This window comes from Hippocampus guttulatus, chromosome 14, assembly GCF_054856545.1.
Source record: "Hippocampus guttulatus isolate MCC_2025c chromosome 14, RoL_Hgut_1.0, whole genome shotgun sequence".
Lineage (NCBI taxonomy): Eukaryota > Metazoa > Chordata > Actinopteri > Syngnathiformes > Syngnathidae > Hippocampus > Hippocampus guttulatus.
The window spans coordinates 15,780,051-15,799,523 of record NC_141274.1 but is presented as its reverse complement, the minus strand read 5'-3'; the positions used below and the strand labels follow the sequence as shown (position 1 = coordinate 15,799,523).

The window sequence follows — 19,473 nt, the reverse complement described above, 5'->3', positions numbered from 1 at the left end:
AAGCCCTGCCATTCGAATGGGCTTTTGCAGTGTGTTCTATTGTTATATTGACAGATATAACCAGACCACATTTTATATACAGAATATTTTATTGTCTTTTAAAATCATTATATCAGGCAAGAGAAAATCGTACAGATGAAAGAGTACCTGTGTGAATGAAGAAAACACTGCGGGCTGTACATGAGAATGTAAATTAGTCCTTTGTAAAGTATCACAGACCAACTGACCGATATGAACACAAGGATTTTTTTTTTTTTTGTGCATAGTGTGAGACACAAAAATAACAAAAGCCTGAAACAACAGTGCTCCCTCTCAGTTCACGTGTCCTTTGGTGTGGCTTTGTGTGATTGCTTTATTCGCTTCCACCGTGAACAGCACAGGCTTCCAGATTAACATTATTATGTAGTCATGTTTTGTTATTACCTGAGCCTTTGAAACAATTGTGGCATGACAGCCAACCAATCATTTCTCCAAGACTTGAATATTGGTATTGGGTGGGGAAAGGGGTGGGCGGTGGGGGGTTGAGATCCAAAGCATGATGCTGCTACAACCATGCTTCTGTATGGTTATTTTTCTGACGAGCAATGTTGCGTTTGCCTCAAACATACTTTTAGGAATTGTGGCCACAAAGTCTGACCTCAGTTTCAAATGAAAACAAAACAAAATAAAAAACTTAAAAACCTAAAAGCATATGGGAAAATGTGTTATGGATGGATGAAACTAATTTGACAAAAGTCATTATGGCCAGTAATCAGTTCATTATTTTTACTTTCTCGTTTTGATTGAGTTGTACAGGTTTTTGGTTACAATTTAAAAAAAAATACTTTGACAATGATTAATCTTGGTTTTATTTTTAATCCCACAAAATCTGGCATTTGAACAGCGGTGTGTACAGTTGTTTATGTCCACTGTACATCGGCTCCAAAGAACGAAATGAAAACGCAAATCAAACAAGCTTTTGAGACAAATGAAGAAATGGACTCATCATGCCCTTTGCTTCAAATAGTGCAAAAAAAAAAAAGGCTGTAGGATTTGATTTATACGTTGGTGTCATATAATATTTGAGCATCATATTTCAAAGTTATCAACAATCAACATCTAAGAGTCATGATGACACGCACATCACAGAGAATCAAGAAAAGATGCAATATACAAGGCTCAGTGTTTTCTTGAAGCAGGTTGGGTTCGAAACGAATGTTGCAAATACAGGGAGCACTGTTCTAACAAGTCAAACAACAATGAATATTAACGAGAAAATAAAAAGGACAAGCAATATTTTCAAGTTTATAACAGCAGGAAATAAAGAAACGCAAATCAATCATGGCCACTTTGAGGGATGGATTGATTCTTAAATGGGTTTTTATTATTTGGTTAATTACATGTCATAAACATTTGTATTTCTTTTAATGTATTCAGCAAAAAAAAAAAAAAAATTCACGCTAGCTTATCTTTTTCTGTATAGGCTCTGTAAGGTTATTAAACAAACAAAAAACACACAAAACACAAACAATTCTAACAGATTTCTTTTTTCCCTGCCCAAAAAGCTAAAAAAAAAAATGCTGGAGCATCATAAAAGAACCATCATTGTTTGATTTTGTGAAGATCCGTAGCAAGGAGTGATGGCGACCTGAAGAATGCTGTAGTCCCCCCCACCCCCACCCCTCCATTTGTAGTTAGTGTACAACCTCAGTCAGGCGAACACATTTTTCATTGCATTTTGCAATTTAAATTCCGGCTCCTCCAGAGTTACGATGTTTCATTCCAATTTCTGTCTGTGTGATATTTGTGGTCACAACACAACTCACAAATCTTCCCAATGACGATGAGTCATTAAGTTCAAGAAATGCAAAACAAAACCAAACATCTCTCCATGACTTCAAAAATGCAAAGCAGCCAAGATTGCATTGAACATACTTGTACCGTACGGCCTTGGTTCCGTAAATATCGACACAGGTACATGAGCTTGCTTTATCATCCGAATGCACCGGTTTATTACACTGAATATACTGTAGTTGACGATAACCGCAAAGTATTATGAAGACTGCTGCAGCGGAGTATTCAAAATTGCCCGCCTTTTATGAACCGCTCGCCATGATTACTGAGCCGCCGCAGAGCCTTAAGAGAAACCCCCCAGCTCCGATTAGTTTCAAGCACAGGCCAAATGACAATTACATCATCGAAAAATATAGATATCTAAGTATACGCTTCAAAATAGTTACTCTGTATTACATCTCTCACATTTCAAACTTGTACAGACACCAAATTGCATGTTCCTCATCGTCAGTGAAAAATGTGCTTGGGGCGTCAGGCCTTTTCAAGAAAGATCATATACAGTGTACCAAAGCCGATGAAAAAATATTGGATTCTTTAAATGATGATTCGCCGTATAGAAAAATGCATATAAATGCACACAAAATGCATATTTAGTACACGAGCAGGAAGAGGAGCGAAAGCGTGCCCGAGTCCTGAAGGCACGCCCACGTCATGCCAAAGTTGCACCGCCTCAAGCTTTCAAATGCCTCCCGCAAAATATGGTAGCTGAAAGCATTCATCTCTTCGACCCACGTGGACTACAAAAAGCTGAGAGCGGATCCAAAGTCGACCAAACATCCCTGAAATATGTGAAACGCTCAACTCGACGATCGCGCTATCCCAACGACAAATTTCAATTGACAACAGATCCATGAACAGCGCAAAGCAATCAAACTCCCACTCGTAACTCTTGACACAGACAGAAGGTTCTATTGTTATGCTAAACTGGCCTTTGCATGGCATTGCGGTCTATTAGTCTCAATGCGATTCGGCAGCAGAAGCCAGCTAAGATAATTGTGACTTGAGTGTCTGCACACCCTGTACACTGAATGCAGAGTTTCAAACTAATCAAGTGAAGACAACAGATGGGGGATTTGGTCAACTATGTCCGCTACTGCCCAAAAAGTTGAAGGTATTCGGCCTTCAGGTGAAATTGCCGCAAGGAACTCAGAATGCACTCAAACTTTGACAGGTGAAGATCCCATTGAGAGATTCAGAGACTTGTACGGCCTTGAAAATACATTTTCCGTTAAAATAAACGTCAAACACTCATGGCTGTTCAAGAGCACCTCATGGTCAACCGTGAAGCGCGAGCAGAGAAGGTGGAAGAGCCAGATCATTTCTTCTTATTTTTATTTTTTTAAATCAGGCGTGACAGCTAACGTATAGAGGGGTTTTGCAGCGCGGGTGCTTTAGAGCGCCTCCTCAAAATCCTGGCAGCGACCCGGTGGGATGTATCCCAGCCATTGGTGGCATTTGGCAAATATACTCGATATTTGCCCAGATCAAAGAAAAACAGCTATGCTATGAGAAAGATGCTAGATGAAATAGCACCAATTTTTCCAGGCCGTCACAGCAGACTCACATGCCCACAGCACTCGAGAGCGGAGAGAAACGCTTGATCTTTCAGTATTTTATAATAATAATAATAATACATCACATTTGCAAGCGCCTTTCATAACACTCAAGGACACTGTACAACCAAGAGCAATAGTAAAACCACAGATAAAATCATAAACAAAGAAAGAAAGATTTAAGGCGGGTAGGCAAGTCTGAATAGGTGGGTTTTGAATATGGAAAGAGAGTCAATATTACGAATGTTGGGAGGAAGTGAGTTCCAGAGTTTGGGGGCAGAGCGACTGAAGGCTCTGCACCCCATTGTACTGAGACGGACGGGCAGAGGGTAGAAAAAGGTGGAGGGAGGATGAGGACCTGAGTGAGCGAGAGGGAATGGAGATTTGAAGAAGATCTGACAGATAGGGGTGCGCAAGGTTATGGATGGCTTTGAATGTATAGAGAAGCCCCATTTTGGATAGTTGGCTATTTGTGATGGGTCAAATTAAGAAGAGATTTATTTTCACACGACGCAGACTTTGATTTGACCTCCTATGTCCAACTTTTCAATGTTTGAGTACATTTGGCATGACTTGGTCTCGAGCAAGTAATAACAGAGAGACTGGAAGAGTCACAGAAAGACTCTTTTTTGAGTAAATTTTGCCATTCATTCACTTGTTCCAAAAACAACACGAGATAGTTGGAAGGCCAAATGGAGTTCCTCTCTTAAGGTTGTAGTGCATTTTGAGCATGCGTGCAAAGTGAGAGTGCGCCGCACTAAAGCAAGAACTTTAATAGAACTTTAAAGAACAATTGAATAATACATCTAAACAGCAAACAGATACAACTAAAGACGTACCAACATATAAAAATACGCACACGCGCATCTTGCCAAGAAAGGTAAAATAAGATGGCGGGCGCAGCAAGTGGCTCCAACAACAGAGAGGAGAGGATGCGCTCATCACAACTGACGAAAGGCACTTCTAATCTTTCACTCGCTTTTTTTTTTCTTCGTTTAAACCCTCTGAGCAGAAGCGCTGAACTCACCTCTAAGCCAAAGAAGTGTGTGCAAAGTGCAGTACAACTGAATAGACCGGGCTACGATGGCGAAAAATGAATATTTGGGAAGCTGCGTTCATTAAAAAAAACAAAAAACAAAAAAAAAATGGGCCAGTCCAACTACAAAATAAAAATATCAGGAAAAATACCATAAAGCACAAACAAGATCACTTTCTAAAGTAATGTCCGTGTTGAGCCATGAGTGAAAAAAAGGTTATTTGTCAGTAAACATGATCAATTCACTTGTAACTCAAAGTGTACTTCATGTTAACTGTATCAGCATCTTCACAATAAAAAACAAAAGAACAAAAACCGTTTCTATAGCCTTCATCACACTCCTCTTGTGTTTTGCAGCTGATTTTGGCCACTTTTTTTTCAAATCCAAAAATACAATTGACTTGTCTCCCCTGCACAACCCTTCCACAAATAAAATACTGCTTCTTCCTTTTTTGGCTAGAGTACGGTAGGTGAGCTTCATTCTGGACATTGTATTAGCAAGTCTTGTGCTTTGCAAGTGAGACCTGCATTCAAACAAATAAGTGAGAAGAGGTGAGAATGCGTGTAAGTGGAAAAACGATTCTTCTGCGCGTGCTCGTGTGTTGTGCATCGTGCAAGCGCGCTTCATGCTTTAATGTGCAGTGATCCCTCGGTATATTGCACTTCATTTATCGATTGTCTTATCATAAGCACATCGGCTGCATGGAGATAGCTGGCCGGGAGCTAGCTGGAGGCTAACGACGGCTACACCGTCAGAGCGCCACGGACACAAGTCTCTGTTTCACTCAGAAGGCAATGCTGATGGATGTTCATTACTGTATTAGGTTATACAAATAAATATTTAAGTAAAGACGTGTAGTACTGCTGTAGTCTTTGTCTCAAATATGTAAAGGATAATTACTGTTTATATATTTTAAACATGCTGGTACCCACATGCACTTACACAAAAATATCTAGTGGGGAGCAAACCCTCCTTCGTGGTTTTCCCTTATCACGGCAGGGTCCCGCTCCCCATTAACCGCGATAAGTGAGGGATCACTGTACAGCACTTTGCAAATTTATTAGACCCTTGAGTTTCAAAGTGTGCCCAGCTCGTGAAGATAAATCAGGATGTATTGTATTGTATTATATAAAGCGGTTCCGCTCATGGATGGATAGTACACGGGCTCCCTCTAGTGGTAGAAGAAAGACTCACACTTCAATTGGATGTGTTTGCCTTGAATCTTCAAGAGCAGTTTCTTTTTTTAACATTTATTTAAGTAAAACTTTAATTTACCTTTTGTGAGCAATACGTCTCAACTGAATCATTATTGGAGTTTTTTTTCCCCCAAAGCAACATGTTAATTTTCCAACTGTGCGTAATGTCACAGTGGCTTACAATAATGTTAACGGTGCCTTTTAGGTATAAATTATCGAATACTTGGCATAGAAAGTTTGAGAACCACTGGCCTCATAAATTTGAAAAGCGCTGTTTATGCATAACAGGTAGAAAAACAAGCACGAAGGACTTCCTAATCTCTGTGACCACAAAGAAACAAACAACAATGCTTTTAAACCCTTCATTTGGCTCACATTAGCTTGACGTCGGAAAATGGAATCCAAGCGCCACTCCACTTGCATACATCGACTGCATGTATGGCCAAAATACGTGGTTATATTACCGCTTTTTCTTTTTTCTGTACATTAATTGTTCTCCAGCTCTGCGAGTGAAGCTTGTGATAAAACGAACAGTCAAACGCAAAAAGGGGAAGTACCGTGACTAGATATTATATTCAAAAAATAAAATAAAAAAATAACATCTGCAAGGGCCGCGGAAAAAACAGTCTAAGTAGGAACAAAGCAAATACAGTACCAAAGGTACAATAATCACATCGATCGATGCTTTGCACGTACCTTCATTAGTATATAGAAAGCAGACGCATAGAACAAGCACTAACAGTTAAGTCAATGGCTACAGATGCTACCGTCTTGAAGAGGACCCAACAAGAAAGAAACAAAAACAAGTTGGATGCATTTTCCACTATTTTCAGTCATCCTGAGGAACTGCACTCATCAATGTACTATGACTCAAACATTTCACGAGATGTACCGTGCATTTTTTTTTATCCTGTTATATCTCACGTCAATTCAAATGGAAGCCTGTTGAGACAGAGCAACGAGCCAAAGCGGTTGGAAATAAAGAACATTTGACAAAAAAAAAAAGAGGATATTTTTAAGCGGCAGCTTTGTCTACTTTGACAGACTTTCTCTCCCGTCTCTCTCAGCTCGTGACACAGGCTTGTGGTCAATTCAAAGCTGTTACTATGTATTTAGACCAGCACCAAATTCGAGTTTTCTACAACGCCCTAAAAACATCCATTCCACTAAATATCGACCTCATCCCCTTCCCCAGGCTCCAGTGACTACACCACCCAAGTCCAACACTTTCTCAGCCGCCCTTAAGGTGTGAAGCAAACAGCCTGGTTGAGCCAAACCAGTCCTTTTCACAGGATGACAGCACAGGCTTTTGTCTACGGAGAGTTTGCAGGCGGTCTTCGGATAACAGTTCGGGCCTTTGTCTATCAAAAGCTATCGTGTTGTTTCAGGCAAAAACAAACAAACAAACAAACAAAAAACAAAACAAAGTGTCTCCTCTAAAAAATTCTCATCCTCCAACCATCTCTCCCTCCTCCTCGACAGAATTTGTGTGCTTATTCTTGAACAGGTTGTTCTTCTGTATCAAGATGTGTTATTGTGTATTTTCACGCTGGGGCTTGTGTAATGTGCACTGTACAGTTATGTCTGGCTGAAGCGGCTCGCTGCGACAGGCCAACTGTACAGTGCAGAAGTTACAAGTCGGTATGCTTGTTGTGAAGCCACGATACTAGCAAGACGTGCTCTCAGCTCCACTGGGATCAGATGGAAAACAAAGCCCGGCCTCTAGCCAGTTAGTCATGCTCATTAAGTGGATTTTACTTGCCACGTACACACAAGACCGACCTTGATCAGAGTACACCCCCCTACTCCCCCTTCGACCCCCAATGTATGAGAGTGGAACCCCCCCGCCCCCGGTGAAGTCCCTTATCTGCTGGTGAGGAATTCATCTGGGGTGCTGGTTGTGATTCTGAGAGCGGGCCAGGACCGGGTATGCTAGATTTACATTCAGCTGGTCATTGTGTTGGATCAAGGAGACATTTTTGTAGTGAAGCACCAAATCTTTGAGGGATGAGTAGAGATTGTACGGCTCGGCGAATCCGTAACCTGTGGCCGTCTTGTTGATGACGCAGTGTTTCGTGTTTCCATCCACACTGCAAAGAGGTAAGAAAAAGTCAGGCTGACATTGTGGCCCACCAGAAAGACGAGCGGGGACGGAAGGGAATTGAAAATCATTTTGAGACTGTGATTTCACTATCGAATATTGCAAAAAAAGTTAAATCTGGTTCTAAATGTCAAAATCGAGTTGAATATGGCTAAGTGGCATGGCGGTGGCCGCCGGCCACCTGGGTCTCGCTCACACCCAGAACCCAGAAAAGATTGGGTGTTATATTTGCGATGCTACGGCACTGCTTGACTTTTGAATGACGACAACTATCTGCCGAATCCTGCACACAGTTCAGCCTGTTTTGGCCGTGTCGCTCGGTACGTAGTAAGCCTTTAGACGGAGAATAACCCAAATACAAATTTGTGAACAGCTCAGGTACTTTGATACTCAAAAACATAACACACCGGAACACAGCAATTGCTGTATTTGACCAAATGGCAATTTTGATTGTATTTGAACAAGCAAGGGCAACTTACACCACAGAACAGGCGTACGAGCCTTTCTGTGATTGGCTCTCACGGATGAGGAAGGTTCCATCACATTTCCCTCGCAGCAATTCCTCGGCCTGGGTGCGCTTAATGTCGCCCACGTACCAAGTGCCCTCATCATGGTGGGGTGAGCTCTCGTCGTCCTCGAGCGAGTACGAGCTGGAAACACGGGCGCCAAATATTGACATTTTGATGATCGTTTTTCCAATGGTGGGAAATGAATGGATGCACTGCATTATTTGTCACTAGTCCTTGAGATGACAATCATCACACACACACACTTACTCATCAGCATCATTCTTTATGCCGAGCCATTCGTTAATCTTTTTCTGCCTTGTACCCTGCTGTGTCAGCCATCTGAAAACAAGACCATCACACAATCCGTGCAGTCGTATAGCCACAGGGCAGCAAATGTTACGAAATTAGTCCATATTTGGGTGGAGTAGACATGCGTTGCCTTACATCAAGTATTGGTCTCGAATTTTGCGGAGCTGCATGACATCTGGCTTGAGACTATTCATCTTCTTATCGATTTCCCTGTTATCGGAGACCTGCTCTCTCAGGTCCTGCTCCAGCTTTCGTTTGCTGTCGTGGATCTCTTTCACGCGAGATTTCAAACGCTCCGAGTTGCTCTGGATTCTGATGAGACAGAAGAATAGAAATGATGTCAGGGACAAAACAACAGACAACACATTGTTCATAACCTAATGAAGGGAAAAAAAATCACTCACTTCTGAATTTCCTTTTCATTGCCCTCACGCTGGAAGCGCTCCAGAGACTCTTTGCTATAGCGTTCTTGAGTCTCACATTGCTCCTCAAATATTTTGATGGTCTCGTTGAAGGCCTCGATGGCTGTGCGCTTCATCTGCAGTTCCTGTGGTGGGATTGTGATTGACCAATGACCGTTAGGGTATCGTCTTTTTTTCCCCTTGGGTTTTATTTGAAAAATGTCTCCCCCGATACTTCAAGTAGAACTATACTGAACAAAAATAGAAATGCAACATTTGGTTTTGCTCCCATTTTTCATGAGGTGAACTGCAAAAGCACTTAATAATAATAATAATACATCACATTTGCAAGCGCCTTTCATAACACTCAAGGACACTGTACAACCAAGAGCAATAGTAAAACACAGATAAAATCATAAACAAAGAAAGAAAGATTTAAGGCGGGTAGGCAAGTCTGAATAGGTGGGTTTTGAATATGGAAAGAGAGTCAATATTACGAATGTTGGGAGGAAGTGAGTTCCAGAGTTTGGGGGCAGAGCGACTGAAGGCTCTGCGCCCCATTGTACTGAGACGGACGGGCAGAGGGTAGAAAAAGGTGGAGGGAGGATGAGGACCTGAGTGAGCGAGAGGGAATGGAGATTTGAAGAAGATCTGACAGATAGGGGGGCGCAAGGTTATGGATGGCTTTGAATGTATAGAGAAGTAATTTGAAGTTGATTCTAAGTTTGACAGGAAGCCAGTGGAGCTGTCGGAGGATGGGGGTGATATGATGGAAGGAGGGGGTTCTCGTGATGATCCGGGCTGCTGAATTCTGAACAAGTTGAAGTTTATGGAGGAATTTTTGATGGACACCGAAGAGGAGTGAGTTACAGTAGTCGATACGGGAAGTGACGAGACTGTGAACAAGGATAGCAGTGGTGTGAGGAGTGAGTGAGGGACGGAGGCGGTTTATATTGCGACGGTGGAAATGAGCGGACCGGGTAATGTTATTGATGTGGGAGTGAAAGGATCGTGAACTGTCACTTGTTTATGTACACAAAATACAGAGTTCTCTCAAATCTGGATAAGTACAGCTGCACCATAGGATACCCACAATAAAAGGTCATTCTCAAATGTGTAGTTTGAATGTATTAGGGGGGTGCGGGGGTGTTGGCAAAACCGGTCACGAGCTGGTGACCGCCTTATGTAGTGAAGGACACAAGCAAGTTAAGCCAGGGGTGTCAAACTCATTTCACATTGTGGGCCACATACGGCCTCGGTCAATGTCAAGTGGGCCGGACTGTTAAAATTATACCATACTCTGCCCTAAATAATCAAAATATCATGTCTTTCCTTTATTTTGGTAGAAAGAAGCACAAGAACATTAGGAAAATGTTGAAATTTAATCAACATACCTTTTACAAAACATTTGACAAAATGACTTGACTCTGTTTCATTTGGCTGTCTAAATCTGCAGATAGGTCCGAAATGCTCTCTTGTATTCCTCGTCTGGCTAATATTGGCAAAAGCTTTTCGGTTCTCGGGACATACAAGTTCAGCCGCCTTCATCATGCATCATTTCACAAAGTCACTCTTGGAATATGGATTTGATGCTCATGCTATTTTGCTAGCAATTAGGTAGCTGGCTTTTACTGCTGTGTTGGGTCTGTCTCAGTGACAGACTGAGACTTCTGTTGTCTTCTTGCTCAAAACAGGGTTCCCCTAGCGGATGATCCATGGATTGTAGCTTATTAAAAATATTCATTCCGTGCCTTTTATGTATTCTTTCACTTTTAGATTATCCTGCGGGCTTGATCGAACCTCCTTGGGCGCCGGTTCTGGCCCGCGGGCCGTATGTTTGACACCACTGAGTTAAGCGATTTTTATACAGAGATACTCGATATATATACACACACCCTAAACTGGTTGCCAGACAATCGTAGGGCACACACAGACAAACAAGCATTGGCGCTCACAATCACACCATAATTAGGAACACCCTGCAAACTCCACACAGAAAGGCCGGAGCCCGGAATGGAACCATGGACCTCTGCACTGTGTCGCCAACGTGCGTTTATTGTAAAACAGCAAAGAGTCAAGACGAATTTCGGGGCGCTTGCGGGGCCCGACAACAAATTTATTTTCAATTGATCTCATACCTGTGAGGTGCGTGTGTACTCTTCATACAGGGTGTCGTACTCGCGACTCTTCTCCTGGTATTGCTCATGATAGATCTTCAGCTGCTCACCAACCTCCTCTATGCTGTTCTCCTTCACCAGCTGAACCATGCAAACACACAAGTCTAAACACTGAGAAGCATACTACAATCGGTCATTTTTATTTTCTCCGTCGCATTGCGGTGCCGTTTTCAATGAAGCCTAAGAATGCACTCAAGTCAACATTTGGGATTGTGAATACAGTGAAGTCTTCCCACCTAATGGACTTCTGTCAACCGGAAATTCCCTCACCCGGAATAAAAACCTAGACATGAAAATTTCGACTACGATATTACGTGAACGATCGATTCATAACAACGGAAGTTCTGGTACCCGGAACTCTGAAGCCATACGGAAGCCCGCAGTAGCGCCAACTCAGGGAAGTACCGCTCAATACTACGGAATATGTGTCCGTGCCGCTATTTACTCTCATGGGATCCAAAACGGCGACATGTGACTCTATTGGTGTCATGATTCGGTTTGGGACCAACAGGTGGCACTGTAGGGCTCCCCCTGCATCTGCACACCTGTTGGTCATTAGGTAATTAGTGTATAAAAGGACTCCTGCCCGAACACTCAGTGTCGGGTCATTGGTTGCTGTTTGCTCCTGTCATGTTCGTTTGTTTGCTGTACGTGACAATTGGCATGAGTTTTACTGGAATCATGAATGATTTTTTTATTTAATTAATTTACATTTACATCCTGTAGACTGTGGCATCCAAACAAAGAGGAACGGTAATAACCGTGGAAGAGGGAGTGGAATGGATCCGATTATCTACTCAGAGTAAATTGTTTGTGGCTCGACGGACAGTCGAATAAACGAACGAAACTTCCGCAAACTGGACCACTAATTAGGGAGGAGGCGAGTTCCATAGCGCTAACTCTGGGCACCGAGGACTTCGAAGTGTCCCGTGGCTGGCTTCAAAAGTTTGTTGCATGGCATCAGCTGAGCAACGCTGTCTTGTGTGGTGATTGAGGGGAGGTAAAGTTAGAGAAAGTGAGTGACTAAAAAGAAAAGCTACCAGGTCTGTTACTAATCTCATTTTATAGCAAATAGTCCTAATTTTGTGATGCATCTTGTTATACTGTATTTTGTTCATATACCTGTACTGTATGCTGCAGTTTTTGTGTCATACACAGTTTTTGGAGCATATATTTTTGCATTTTATTGCTTGTGTTGTTACACATGTATTTTGTTAACATACTTGCATGTTCATAAAGGACATGCACCGTAGTCGTTTCCCACAAAAGGAAATTCCGTTATAAGGCAAGATTGGACAACGCAAATATGATTCCTTACTAGAGAATACTTACCGGATTAACATTGACAATCACAATCACAATCGCACACGTTGACTTTTCTCTCTGCGCCCGATTGCCACCAACCTGTTGGTATTTGGAAACAGGGTAGAGAAGTTTGGTGTCCAGCTTGGCGTTGTACTGGGCCAAGGACTCATGTCGGTAATGGTTTATTAGCTCCACCACAGACAGGAAGGTGAGAGGCTCAGAGAAGCCATAGCGGCCATCTCTGTGGTAGATCTTGATAAGTTTGTTGTTCCCACCTCTCCTGTAGTGGGCAGAAATTGAAAAGAAAACAAAACAGCAACTTATTCATACTTATTTTTAGGATTATGGTCACTTGGTGTTTGTTTACAGTCACAAATGCAATTACTATTTTTTCCAATTGTGTTTCATCACCTGAGGGTGAGCGTGTACTCGCCCTCCAGTTTGCTTGAGGCATCTCGGACAAGGAAGGTACCATCCGGAGTGTCTCGCAATTTCTCGTTGACCTCCTCCCTGCGAATAAACAAATCAACTCATCGTCAACATTTTCCACTGCAACTGAGGAGCTACAAAATATCACGGTCACACTCAATGGCCTTGCAAAAAAATTATTTTGTGACAGTGATGTGCGTATTAAAATGAACAAATACGTTGAAAAGGACACTTTGATTCCGCAGCAGCTCCTCTTGTTTTATGTTGAGAGGGAAGAAATGTCATCTGTGCTGTATTGCATTGTATTGTATCTGTGCTGTATGTTACACATACGGTACATTTGACAATAAAGTTTATCCAATCCAATCCAATCCAAAAAAAAGAAAGACAGCCCTAAAAGGAGTTTCCTTTAATTTTAACAGTCATTCCTACCTGGATATTTCTCCCCAGTACCATTCGGCATCGCCGAGAAGGGTGCTTGTGTCCGTCGTAGCTGCTGTGGGTGTCACTTTCGTCTTTGGTGGCTTTGCTGGAAGAACTGTTATCAGGCACAGACTATGAAGGTTATATGAAATTCATGTTGTCATGCTAAAGTCGATGAGCAAAGCATGATTTCTCATCAGAGTTCAGTAAAGCCCCAAGTAGCTGACATCTCCTAACATTATGTAATATGAATTGTAATAACAATAACAATCATAATAATTTTAACAATTGATGTTAAGTTTAAATGTATGGTGGGGTTTCCATTTCAAGAGTTACTAGCAATAGCTACATTTAATATAATTATCCTGAGGCTAGGTGGTACAGACAATGGAAGGATGGATAGAAAGTCAAATGTTTTTCCTGAGTTTGTAGTGCCCCTTGGAGTCCCCGGCACACTGATGATTTGCTACACTGCCTAATGTCAATGAATGCAGAACTGCAAACACACGATTCAAACTACCTGGTGGTGTGAGGTCTTGTTCTGCAGTTCTCTCAATCAGAAGGCGCTCCACTACAAGGGCAGGCAACTCCTCATCCAACGACAACCTGTCAAGCCGTTATTTGACAACTCATCAACAAGAAATGAAAATAGCTCGGTGGCCACAATTAATAACTCCTGACCATTCTCAAACTTACAATGGAGCAGAGGTGGCTGTCCTCATCAGCAGCGGTCCAAAGATCTTGCCAACCGTGTGTGTATCCAAGGCATTGCTGGCCTGTGCCTGCGTTACCGTGGCCAGGTGTGTGAGGAGGTACTGCAGGGTGAGGCGGTGATGGAGAGGGACGGTAGATGAGCTCTCCAGGACCCGGCTTACCTCTCTGTCATGGCTGCCGGCCACTGTACCGTCTAGAGGAGGGATTCACAATATCAATGAAGATGAGCCGACACGGGTTTGAACATCTGCTAGTTTGTGAGCTTGAATTTAGAGGTGGGGCATTCTAGTCAGATGTCTTGAATTGAGTCAGACTTAAAGGTACAGTTTGTAGAATCTAATGGTACCTAGTGGTGAACTAATAGAATGCACTGACCTAAACTCGAACGAAAGCACGGCGCGCTCCAGTGCCTCGGAGAGATTGCACTTGGCAAGCTGCCCATCGAGTTCTTCAGCTGAGGTGCAAGCACAATGTCATCCTAAAGGATTTCTGGTATTCCGTCAAGTGACGGCGTAAGTGCAAGACAGTTGTTGGGCCCCACGTAGTAAATTGTGTGGAGGAACCCTTGGCTAAGTGTGTCTCCTTTGGCTATCTATGGCACAAAGAAGGCTGCAGGGGAGGCATTCCCTATGTAATTTAATGAGCCATTATTTCACCTACAATTACATTTACAAATTACAAATTATGTTGATGTGATAGAACATATTTTTTTGCAGATGACTAAAATTAAAAGTGGGCTTTTGAGACAAGAGTGAAGAGTGAAAAATCTACACAATTTTACAAGCTGTCCCATTAAGCCGTCGCTTTTGGGACTGGTGAAAGGCTCAACTTTGACGTGGTATTCATGAGACCTGACTTGACTTGAACTACAGGACTTGACAAGTCTCTGTTTACGTTTGAAAATAAGCTTTTTCAAGATGATGTGTTGCGACCAAGTGACGGCTCATTATTTGAAAAGCGCATAAAATGGGTGACTTGCAAGCCCACCGTAAGCTCTGCTAGTAACACATTTGGATTCAAGGATTATGTTTTCGATTCAATCGAGAAAAAATGAATGGCAACATGCTAGGTTTGTAACTCATAAAAGTCGCAACAACTATGAAATCCAACTTCATTCATTATAGGGGTGGTCACACGCCAACCTTTGCTCCGGCGCAGCACCGGGGCTGCCCCCGTAGAGCGTTCACACGAACAAAAACTACACCGGTGTAGCCCCTGAAAACAGCTTAAACCGGAGCAAATTTGACCCTGCTCAAGAGATGGTTTAAAAATTTACTCCATAGTAAATGCTCGTTTGCGGGGCAGCACCGATATAAAATGGTACATGTGAACGCTACAGGGGTAGACTCGCTAGGCATGAGAAGAGTTGATTACATACGGGTAGAATGCGTTGCTTTCGTGCTCTGTTTTACTTCCGTCATCTTTCCTTTTGTAGGAGACTGTACTGTCTCGGAGTTGTTTGTGTAGTTTGTTCCTCTAGTGCAGGGGTGTCAAACATATGGCCCGTGGGCCGGAACCGGCCCGCAAGGAGGTTTGATCCGGCCCGCAGGATAATTTAAAAGTGAAAAATGCATAAAAGACACGGAATGAATATTTTTAATAAGGTGCAATTCATGGAATATCCGCTAGGGGACACACTGTTTTGATCAGAGGAAAAGACAACATTGTTTTGATCAGAGAAGAAGACAACAGTAGCCTCAGTCTGTCACTGAGACAGACCCAACACAGCAGACGCTATCAAGGACGTGAATATTTTATTCTTTACACATATTATAGCACTCTCCTTAGTTTGTAAGGTGTAGGCAGGGATTACATTTAGATTTTATATGCTCATGTAAATGGTTTAAAAATTCCTTTCTTTATAAATCTCATTTAATCTTAAAAGTGCATACTATATTTTTCAATACCAATTACTTGTTAAGGTTTTGTGCCTTTGTACAGTCAGTGGGATCAGTTGCAATACATACTGTATATGTGAATGATGAAAGTAAATTGCACATTTGTCTAAGGAAATCTTAGGTGCTTCATGTAATGTTTTGTAAAAGATATGTTCATTAAATTTCAATATTTTCCTAGTGTTCTTGTGCTTCTTTAGATCAAAACAAAGGAAAGACATATTATTTTGGTTATTGTCAGGGTTTTTTACCCGGACAAAGTTAAAGAAATGCTCCTGAGTTAATGATGGTGATCAGTTTAAATGCATTGTTATTTATTCATTTTATGTAATTTTATTTTTCAGTACCGAATGGTTTGACATGGTCCGTCAAAAAATATTTATAATCAAATAAAGGATTTAATTTTACTTTTGAATTTGCACTTTAAATCTTTTCTGTTACAGTTAATAAAGCTGTATGTTGCATATACAGCACATTTGACAATAAAGTTGTACTTGATACTTGATGTTGATCCATATTTCTTTTTTTCTTCTCTTATACATTAATAAGGATACAGTGTTATGCAGAGGTGTACTTCGAACAATTTTATAGACAAATGATACTACAGGTATTTATAGTCACGAGGGGGGGGGGGGGGGCGCGAGATGTTTTCTTCTTCTTAGAAAATAATTGAGAACCACTGTGTTAAACCCACAGGCAGGTAAGATCAAAGTTTTGGAACGGAGAGCTGATCAAACATGAACTGAGATTCAAGCTGGTAGTTATGTGTTTAACTGAGAAGACAAAGTCATGGATAATACAGAGACTGTTTACTTGGTAACGATCACTAAAAAAATGAATGTGTTGTGTGAGCATCTATGAATGTGTTCGTAATGCAAGATGCTGTATACGGTATGTTGAATGATGTGACTTAACACTTGCTTGAGTCATAACTCGACTTGCTCCACCATGAATGGGGAGTTGACTAGCTTGACTTTTACCGCAGAAACTTGGGACTCGCTTGCAGGTTGAGACCTGAGAGGTACTTTTGACTTGCACCTACTCTATGTGCCTTATCCCCACCACCGCTATCAGTTCTTAGCATGCAAGATTATTGTTGCATTTGTGTCAATAAAGTCCCGTGCCATGTGCTTTGCACCTGCTGACTGCTGTAGGGCCCGCTGCTGCTGTGTGATAGCAGTTTGGAGATGAGCGTAGGTACAGGCAGGGATGAGAGGTGAGGGAAGGTCTCTCAGGTAGTGCAAGACACACTCTGACAAGATGCCCACATCTGTCTGAGTGATATCACTCTCTGCATAAAAGGACAATCAAGAATGATAATGTACAGCACTGTATGTTAAAAAGCACAATCCAGGCTCAGAAAGAAAATGTGTTGTTCTACGACATAAGGAATTTGGAGACATATTATAGAAATAAATATCGGTAATTAACAGGGGTCGGCAAACCAAAATGTTGAAAGAGCCATCTTGGACCAAAAAAAAAAAAAATGTCTGGACCCGCAAAAAATTAAATGCCTTATATAAGCCTTACAATGAAGATAAGCCTTACAATGAAGACAACACATGCTGTATGTATCAATATTAGCTATAATAGCCTATTATCAAAATGACTAAATTGGCTACAAATACACAATGAGCCTTCATGCTTAAATGTTTTTTTTTTCCCTGCAGTGAATCCTGTAGAGTGGAGGTGCCCAAACCTTTTTGACGGAAGATCTACTTTTCGGTCAACCAACCTCCCGCAATCGACCCATTACCGCACACGCCCGGATACACACGCACTTACACACCACAGCAATCATGAGCAAAAACCAGAACAGCCCCTAAAATGATCGAGGCATGAGATGCACTTTTGCAGCCTGTTAACTATCGTAGCTGACATGTACCGTTTAAAAATGCGGCCCTCCAGATTCCCCCATTCTTTGCCAGTACCCTCGGTGAATTGTACAAGAAATGCTGTTAATTTTTTACAACAACCACCTGCCTTGCATCGCACCCTGCTCATAAAAACGTGTCGCAAATGTAATATTTATTCTACACATTTTTACAGCATTGGAAAACATTAAGAATGTAGGAGTCATGTTTGTCCTCTTACAGAAATCATATTAAAACAAAAATATATTACCCTATCCCATCTTTTTCCATTTGCAAACATTTTTGAAAAAGCTCCAGGGAGCCACTAGGGCGGCACTAAAGAGCCACATGCGACTCCGGAGCCGCGGGTTGACGACACCTGGTATATAAGAAACAAATAGGCCTGAAATGATATACCAATCGCAAAAAAGTCAAGTGTAAAACTACAACAAGGGCTCATGTTACTGCAGGCTCATGCATCACTCCCGTGAACAAGTTGGCATGATGGCAGTGAGGAGCAAAGTGTATCTTAAAGGGAGAGAATGTTCAAAGCTGGGGCTCATATCGCACTTAAAAAAGGAGCAACAAGTGGAATCAATCTACATCAGGGGTGCCTAAACCCGGTCCTCAAGGGCCGCTGTCCTGTTTTCTTTCTCTCCCTGCTGCAACACAGCTCATTCAAATGATTGGGATAGTTCTGAGGCTTCAGCGAAGCTTGCTGATGAGCCGATGGATTGAATCAGGTGTGTTGGAGGAGGGAGACATCAAAAACAGGGTGGACAGGCCTCTGGAGGACTGGTCTTGGGCACCCCTGTTCTACATCAAACTGCTTCAAATGCCAGGGAACATAAATGTGCTATTCCACTCCTCGAGGGCCACTATCCTGCCTGCAGGTTTGAGATAGTTTCCCCCGTCCAACACACCTGGATTCAAATGCTCAGCTCAAAAGCAAGCTCTGCAGGAGTCTGACCCTGACCATTTGAATCCGGTGTGTTGGAGGGGGGAAACACCGAATGCATGCAAAAAAGTGTCCCTTGAAACTCAAAAGCACACATAGAACATTGTCCTTGAGAAGTGTGGATAGTTCTTTTGTAATCAGTTCTTTTTTTCGTCAATGTATTTGTTGTGGAGGATTTTAGAGGCTCATTCCATGTTTTGTTTCGAAAATTCCACAAAGATGGAGCATGAGGGGGGCGTGTGTCACAGTGCTACTTCAAGGACAGACATAGCTGCAAAATAAATACAGTCAAACCTCGGTTTTCGACCATAATCCATTCCAGTAGGCTGTTCGAAAACTGATGTGTTATACGAAACAACCATGTTTCCCATTATAATCAATGTAATACATTTGAGTCCGTTCCAAGTCTAGAAAACAACTTTTTAGAGCATTTTATCAGAAAAGTATGAGTCCCATTATGCATTGAGAGAGTCCCAAATTTCGAATTCTGAAAGGGTCTTCTTATTCAATTGCATATGATAATAACACAAACAACAACATATACATACAATGATAAACAAATGCTGCAAAAATTTAAAGAATTCAGGAGCAGGCCTTAGGATTTCGGAAATTCATGCTAACCGTTTTTCGGTTCCGTCGGATTACCCAATGGGAAACCACGATAACAAATGTTGGGTTCCGTAAACGTTCATCATGGGAACCCATTTTTCTATTTTGACTGATATTGATAATCAAGAATTCCGAAACTCAAAAGTATAATGTTTCAAGGGTCAATGTTTG

At 41.9% G+C, this 19,473-nt stretch overlaps 1 protein-coding gene across 2 annotated transcripts in view; it reads right to left on the bottom strand.

The window, feature by feature from the left end:
* Positions 1-70: 70 nt before the first annotated feature.
* pik3r2 (phosphoinositide-3-kinase, regulatory subunit 2 (beta)) overlaps positions 71-19,473 on the bottom strand; it is a 65,918-nt gene continuing 46,515 nt past the window's right edge. For both annotated transcript variants that reach the window (XM_086128364.1, XM_086128362.1), the window contains exons 5-16: positions 17,021-17,173; positions 13,970-14,180; positions 13,794-13,879; positions 13,283-13,388; positions 12,833-12,931; positions 12,521-12,701; positions 11,078-11,197; positions 8,943-9,085; positions 8,674-8,850; positions 8,497-8,568; positions 8,200-8,370; positions 71-7,709 (exon numbers count right to left, since the gene is read on the bottom strand). In XM_086128364.1, coding sequence (XP_085984490.1) covers positions 7,502-7,709; positions 8,200-8,370; positions 8,497-8,568; positions 8,674-8,850; positions 8,943-9,085; positions 11,078-11,197; positions 12,521-12,701; positions 12,833-12,931; positions 13,283-13,388; positions 13,794-13,879; positions 13,970-14,180; positions 17,021-17,173 — 1,727 coding nt within the window. In that variant the 3' untranslated portion in view covers positions 71-7,501. The remainder of the gene's footprint in view (positions 7,710-8,199; positions 8,371-8,496; positions 8,569-8,673; positions 8,851-8,942; positions 9,086-11,077; positions 11,198-12,520; positions 12,702-12,832; positions 12,932-13,282; positions 13,389-13,793; positions 13,880-13,969; positions 14,181-17,020; positions 17,174-19,473) is intronic.